This window comes from Megalops cyprinoides, chromosome 24, assembly GCF_013368585.1.
Source record: "Megalops cyprinoides isolate fMegCyp1 chromosome 24, fMegCyp1.pri, whole genome shotgun sequence".
Classification (NCBI taxonomy): Eukaryota; Metazoa; Chordata; class Actinopteri; order Elopiformes; family Megalopidae; genus Megalops; species Megalops cyprinoides.
In genome coordinates, this window is record NC_050606.1 from 2,957,985 (window position 1) to 2,965,491 (window position 7,507).

At 47.6% G+C, this 7,507-nt stretch overlaps 1 protein-coding gene across 2 annotated transcripts in view; it reads left to right on the forward strand.

Annotated features, from left to right (window-relative positions):
- gpt2l (glutamic pyruvate transaminase (alanine aminotransferase) 2, like) overlaps positions 1–3,577 on the forward strand; it is a 15,325-nt gene extending 11,748 nt beyond the window's left edge. For both annotated transcript variants that reach the window (XM_036519326.1, XM_036519325.1), the window contains 7 exons: positions 93–336; positions 991–1,070; positions 1,195–1,331; positions 1,514–1,688; positions 2,374–2,529; positions 2,859–2,971; positions 3,469–3,577. In XM_036519326.1, coding sequence (XP_036375219.1) covers positions 93–336; positions 991–1,070; positions 1,195–1,331; positions 1,514–1,688; positions 2,374–2,529; positions 2,859–2,971; positions 3,469–3,559 — 996 coding nt within the window. In that variant the 3' untranslated portion in view covers positions 3,560–3,577. The remainder of the gene's footprint in view (positions 1–92; positions 337–990; positions 1,071–1,194; positions 1,332–1,513; positions 1,689–2,373; positions 2,530–2,858; positions 2,972–3,468) is intronic.
- Positions 3,578–7,507: the final 3,930 nt, after the last annotated feature.

Consider the following 7,507-nt stretch of genomic DNA (forward strand, 5'->3'; position numbering starts at 1 on the left):
GTGTGTTTTTCTTTCTGCATTCAGCTTTATCCCTGCTCTGTGTTGTTAAAAGGGAGCTTTGAAAAGCTGCTGTGTGCGTGTCCCTCCCGCAGACGATGCTGAAGCTGCTGGTGTGTGGAGAGGGGGAGTCCCGCACTGGGGTGATGATCTCCATCCCGCAGTACCCCCTGTACTCAGCCGCACTGGCGGAGCTGGGCGCCGTCCAGATCAACTACTACCTGAACGAGGAGCAGTGCTGGAGCCTGGACATCAGCGAGCTGAAGCGCTCCCTGGCTGCAGCTCGGAGGCACTGCAACCCCCGCGCCCTCTGCATCATCAACCCCGGCAACCCCACCGGTACCGCCCCCTACCACTCACTGACCAATCAAATCCCACCGGTACCTCCTCTTACCACTCACTGACCAGTCAAACCCACCGGTACCTCCCCCTCCCGCCCACTGACCAATCAAACCCCACTGGTACTGCTCCCAATATTCCCTTGGCTAATCACTTCTGGTACCACCTCTGACTGTCACTGACCAATCAAACCATAATGGTGCCTGCCTGTATCTCCCACTGAGCTGAGTAATCAATCCCCACTGCACTGCCACCATGTACCATTAATCAATCAAACCCCAGGGTACCGCCCCTATCTGTCACTGACCAATAACGCCTCACTAATACCACCTCTGTCTGCCACCAACCAATCATCTCCACTCTTACCCCAGCATGTCTGTCACCGACCACAAAAATCACCAATCAACTGTTTTACTGAGTCATCCAGCACAATGGCCCCAGTGGCACCATGAGAAGCGCTGATCAATCAAATCACCTAACCAGAAAATAGAAGGCAGAAAGAGCTACAGGCATATTTTACCAGCAGGTTTAATTAAATGGACCTATTGAACTATTTAATATTTCAGCAAGTAATGAGAAAAGGGTTACCCATTGATAGCATGTGTGCGTGTCCTCCTCCCTCATCTGTCTGTGTCTTCGTCTGGTCTGCGATAGGTCAGGTCCAGAGCAGGCAGTGCATTGAGGACGTGATCCGATTCGCCGCTGAGGAGAACCTCTTCCTGATGGCTGATGAGGTAACGTGATGATGTCACAATGGGCTACCTCCACCCCACTCCTTTACTTTACCCACCTCCTCCTCCTCACCCTTCCCCAGCCAGGTCCCCGTCTCAGCAGTCCCCTCCTTGCTCCCTCTGGCAGGTGTACCAGGACAATGTGTACGCGTATGGCTGTAAGTTCCACTCCTTTAAGAAGGTGCTGTTTGAGATGGGGCCGGAGTACTCTGAGCAAGTGGAGCTGGCCTCCTTCCACTCCACCTCCAAGTGCTACATGGGAGAGTGAGTCACTGTCTTACATACACACACAAACACACACACACACACACACACTCTCTCACACACACACACACACACACACACACACACACACACACACACACACACACACACACACACACACACACACACACACAGTGCTCAGGTGTGTCACCCCAGGTGTGTCTGTGTGCCCCGCCCTGCAGGTGCGGCTTCCGTGGGGGCTACATGGAGGTGATTAACATGCACCCCGAGGTGAAGGCTCAGCTCACCAAACTGGTGTCGGTCCGTTTGTGCCCCCCCGTCCCGGGACAGGCCCTCATGGACCTGGTGGTGAACCCCCCTCAGCCTGGAGAGCCGTCCTATACCACCTTCCTCAAGGTGCAGATCACATCACCCTGGAACGGGCTTTGACCCCCTCTGTCCCATATGAAAATTAAATATACTGTAATATATATGAAAATAAATTTTGAACATAAATGTTACATTTAAGTAACATTTAAATACATTTGAAGTGAATATATCAATGCACAATATACATACTGCAATATACCATAAAGCTAAACATATATTATTCTCTAAAATATAATATCAATGTTTTATTTTTTGCATGGTGTGTCATGAGTAAACCCTGTTTCGAAGAGAACGCCAGCTTGTTTTGGGGTCTCTGTTCTTGTAGATAGGTGTGAGTGAATGTTTGTAAACATCTGTTTCCCCCTTTCTTGGTTAGTGATGACTGCACAGGACTGCCATGATCTTACCTGTAATCGTGTGTTTAACGTCATGGGACACTATGCTGGATATTGTTCTTTGCACAGTCTGGGTTTCACTGATGTGCCGCATGTAGTAAACCACTCAAAATGTTCATGCACGTGACTTTGGCACCAAAGCACACCAAACTCAACAGACTCTCTGCTCAGTTCTGTGTGGATATGAAGCAGATGTGTTTTTTATGGCTTCAGGAGATTTAAAATATATTTCATCTGAAGTTATTTTAAGAGCAGGGTTCCCTCCTTTGGCAGAATGTCATCAGCGCTTCACTGCTAATTGCTTAAATCCCCCGCAGGAGCGTAACGCTACGCTGAGCGCGCTGGCGGAGAAGGCTAAGCTGACGGAGCAGATTCTGAACACAGTCCCCGGTATCACCTGTAACCCTGTGCAGGGGGCCATGTACTCCTTCCCCCAAATCACTATCCCAGAGCGCGCCGTCAAAGAGGCGAAGGTTAGCCCCCTCGCTGTCTGCTGCCACTCATTACAGCACCCACTCACATAATCACTCACTCACTCATTCACTCACATACTAACAAACTCAGTCACTGACTGACTCACTGGCTCACTCACTCAGTCAAACAGTGACTCACTCAATCACTGACTGACTCATTCACTTACTAACCCACTCGCGTAATCATTCACTCATACACTCACTCACTAACTCACTCACTGAGTCACACAGTCACTAACTCACTCACACAGTCGCTCATTAACTCACGCATTAACTCACTCATTAACCTGCTCCTCTTTGATTCTCTGTTTCTGCTTCTGTCTCTTTAGGAAAAAGGCCAGGCCCCTGACATGCTGTACTGTATGCAGTTACTAGAGGAGACAGGGATATGCGTGGTTCCGGGAAGTGGTTTCGGACAGAGAGACGGAACCTACCATTTCAGGTACAGGATTCTGTGAGCTCAGAAAAGCTCCAAATTACTCCAAATGCACTGCTTTTTGTTCCTTTGGCTTTCATTTCATTTCACTTTAAAATACTGACTCCTACTCCTAATCTCACTGTGACTCCTTTCCACCTCACTGTGACCCCTCTCCTGTCTCTAACCTTACCTTGACTCCTTTCCTGTCTAACCTGGCTGTGACTCCTTTCCATCTCTGACTTGGCTGTGACTCCTTTCCATCTCTGACTTGGTTGTGACTCCTTTCCATCTCTGACTTAGCTGTGACTCCTTTCCATCTCTGACCTGGCTGTGAGTCCTCCTGCCTGTTTTTAAATGCCTTCTCAACTGCGCATGGTGTCTGGATCAGAACTGCTGGGTGGGTCTACAGCTGGGCACAGAACTGGGCTGTTCTGTGGGTGTCAGTGCCGATGATGTCAGCCATGAGTTCAGACAGGTTGACCCGGTGGAGCTCACAACCTGTCCCCTCTCTCTCTGCCCAGAATGACCATCCTGCCGTCCACTGACAAGCTGAAGGTCCTTCTGGAGAAGGTGAAGGAGTTCCACCAGAAGTTCACGCTGCAGTACTCCTAATACCAGAGGGAGAGAGAGAGAGAGAGTATGAGAGTGTGTTTGAGAGAGAAATAAACTCAAGTGGCCAGTAACTAATCCAGGATCAGCCAAACCAGCCAAACAAGTGCCTTCTCTGAGTCACTCATGTAGCCGCCACCACCATCACACACTTTGTGATAGGCCTCCTCACTGTCCTCCAACATTTGAGAGTCTCTGTAATGTAGCACATTTCAGCTGTGTCTGTTCTTCCACTGTCTCACCTGCCTGTGCTCCACTAACTGTGGTCAGTTTTCAAATAAAACACACACACACACATACACCATCATCATCATCATCATCATCACCAGCACAGAGCACCAAAAATCTAACGGTATTCACTGAGCAATACATCCTGATGTGCCTTTGGGTTCCCCGACACCCCCACCCCCACACAACCCCCTTTCCTCACCCCACTCCCACTCTAGACTCGAAACCAAACATTCACCAGCGTGCCGTTTCATAAAAGGGATAGAATCATCTGGTTAACCTGGAGATCTTCGCTTCGCAGTGATGTGATTGGGTCACACTGTTCTCCGGTCCTCTGTTTCCCCTGGCTCCTGCCCGGCCCCTGAGCAAACGGACAGCCAGCACGTGACAGCGCTTCAGTCGCCACAGCGACACCGTAGCGGTAGAGCAGGTAGAGAGAAGACAAATGGTGCACCAATCTGAACCACACTGGCATTAGCCTGCCCAATCACATGCCCAGAAACCTCCATCTGGAAGGTGTCATGCTGTTCATGTTTGGTCCTTGTAATATACACGCGGCATCTGATTGGATATTGATAAGGGTGGTGCAAAATTTAGTGACTGTGATTGGACCGTGGCTTGCAAAGCTAATCTTATTACAGATAAGGATTGGTTTGATGCTGAACCATAAGTATCTATTTTATGACACAGTGTGCCAAAGCAAAATAGGGTGACCCCTTTCCACACTTCAAAATAAGAGCCTGTCACAGCGTGTCTGCGTGATGGACAGGCTAGAACCATTTCACTCCGAGATCTGAAATGAAGACTGGTGGCATATAGTGATATATCCTCACTGTCGTCACAGATGATCTCAACCATAACAACACAAACAAGACAAAACCCACTACGTGGGAACACGTAGCTTCCTGCTGTCATTTTTGCACAGTTAGGCTGATAAACTATGAGAATAACCATATACTACATTCTGCTCAGGACAAAAGCTGCAACAACCTTCCTCAGATTGTGAAGTAGGGACCAGTTAAATATTTAAATGACCTTTGCTGCTGTGTAATCAGCTTTGTAATTGTTCTGATATTGCAATGGTACTGTATTACGGCAGGTGTGAAATGACCCCTGCCCTGATTGGACCGCACAGGTGTGACATTACCTGGACCTTGAATGTCTCTGTAACAGTGTCAAAAGAGGGTGTTCAGTGTGAGTGTTCACGCTGAGCATCAGAATATGGTTTTTAATGATACTGATTAGACTGTGAATGTAAAAATAAAAATGAATATAAAATTCATCAGATTCTCAATGGTGTGAATTTTGATTGCTCTCTACAGAAGATGAATCTTATGACAATGCCTTACTGCTGACAGATGAGGGCACTGTTGAACAGAGTGGCTTAGACTTTTATGGGCTTATTTTGTAGTCATAGTACTTGCCCTCCTTAGTAAAGCCATTTGGGTGCTCTGTGTGGTTAAATGTACATTACATTATATTGATTTAGCAGATACACTTATCTAGAGCAACTTCCAGCACAAAAGAACAGAAGTGTATCCATTCAGGTTGAATGAGCAACAGTGTCAGACCAGGCTAACAGCACTCGCAGACTAGTGAGTGTGAGCGTAACACCATTCAAGCCCTACCACAAGTTAACTTGTGCTAAAATGACTAGGCAAGGGAAGCCAAGTATACAACCATACATCAGTCATTAGATCACAGAATCCGAAACGCATCACAGTACTACATGTAAAATTAACAGCCATGGAAGAGTTTTGCCCTGGACACTCAGTGTGTTATCAGAGCAAACTGGGATATTTCACTGGCAGGGCGATGATGTTGGTTTTTCAAACAGCTGCCAGATCAGGTTGAAATTAACCTCAATATTGACTCTGTCTTTTTATTTCCAGGAAGTCGTTTGTTTTGGCCCCATACCAAATTTCAGCTCGACTTTGTCCAAACTGTCCAAATTCATGCGCATCTGCTGAGGCTTAAACAGCTGGAAAGCCTGCCGCTGAAACCACTATCATCCAGCTCATACCGTAGGAGTTTACAAGTAGGTGTGTGTGTGTATCCATATGTGAACATGGGTACATGCATGGGACAATCTGTGTGCGGTTTGTGTGTGTGTGTGTGTTTACATGGTGCTGTGTACATGTGCATGTGGTGTGTGTGTACACAGTATGTGTTGTTTGCCTGAGTGTGGATGTATACATATATATGTGGGTGTGTGTTTTCTGTGATCTTGCCAAAGGGTGTTTGTGTGTAGTGGGGGGGTGGAGGGGGGGGCGTTGTGTGATTCTGCCAATGGGTCTAAAGCCAGTGGATGAGTAAGCACAATAATACTGCCTGTTGTGAGTGTGGTGTCAGCCTCTCAAACAATGTAGCGAGAGAGTCATCCCAATCTACGGGACAGTGGCCACTTCAGCTTGTGGGGAGGGATAACTGGACCAACACCACCCATGGCAACAGTCACCATAGTAACTGCTGCTAATGGGCTGTCTGAGAGAATCTTAACCGCAATCTGCAGGAAGGTTACGCTGCGTACACTCCTTCCATGTGACTCTTTGATAATCTGGAGACTGACTTTTTCCAAAAGCTATCTTGTGTAATACAATTTTTCACCACTAGAGTGCGCACATGGCACAGTGGAGCCGAGCTGCCGGGCACTAGTGAAAACGACGCGATGCTACAAGTGACAGCTGTTGCTACATGTGCCTCTTTCATGTCAGCTGTGGTCCTTGGCAACCGCAAGCAACAGACAGTGTTATCGGGAGACATCCGTGACAGCACACACCTTCCTGTTTGTCAGTGCGATTGCCTTCCTGAGTGTGACTTGATGAACTGGGTGAGTGTGTCTACAGATGAGAGCAGGTAAAAACGTGAGTGTGAGTGTGTGTGTGTGTGTGTGTGTGTGATTGCTTCAGCACCACCGTTGCCAGCTTCAGCAAAACATTTGTTCAGCATTTAAACGACACCCGAAGAGTGCCAATCTGTTGGGGTCTCTTACAGAGACAAATGCCTGTGGTATTTCATCAAATTGCTAAGGTGATTCGGGGAAACACATCGTATGTTTCTACTTTTCCAAGAAATCGCGGAGACTCTGAAACGACAGGGTGGGTCTGCTAGGAGGTCGTAAACACAAACGGAGAGTGGAGACCCATAGTGAGGGATCACGACTGGCCAAGCCCAAGAGCCCCACAGGGACTGGGGTGCCCTATCTCATTCAGCTCTTCACCCCCTGAGTTTGTTAAGTTCCAACCAAAACTAGGGGTCTAACAGAGACCAGCAGATACTGATGTCCTGTCAGGTTTTACAGTGATGTCCATCCCTGTGGACAGTAATTCACTTTATAACATTACTCTTCATTTGCCTGCTGGCGGCTGATTGATATATGCACGCTTGCGTTACTTTTGTTGGTTACTCCATGGCTTGTCTCTTCATCATAACATTTTTCGTTTCTCTTGAGTGCCCCTCCTCCACCTGTCCCCCATCTTATTGTCTTTTTCTTTCTCTCCCATCCTCTCTCTTTGCTTTCTCTCCCACAAATGTACTCAGTGACTCATCATTCCTTCTGGGTTCATTCACAAACACCTGCGTCAGCAGCCTCCTTACCACCAAATCCAGAACTGCATTCCCTTCTGAAAATGCAATGGATTCTGAGAGTGTGAGATGGACACACTCACATCGAGGTATCAGTAACTGATATATTTTCAAGTAAGCAGTATATGTATTTACAGG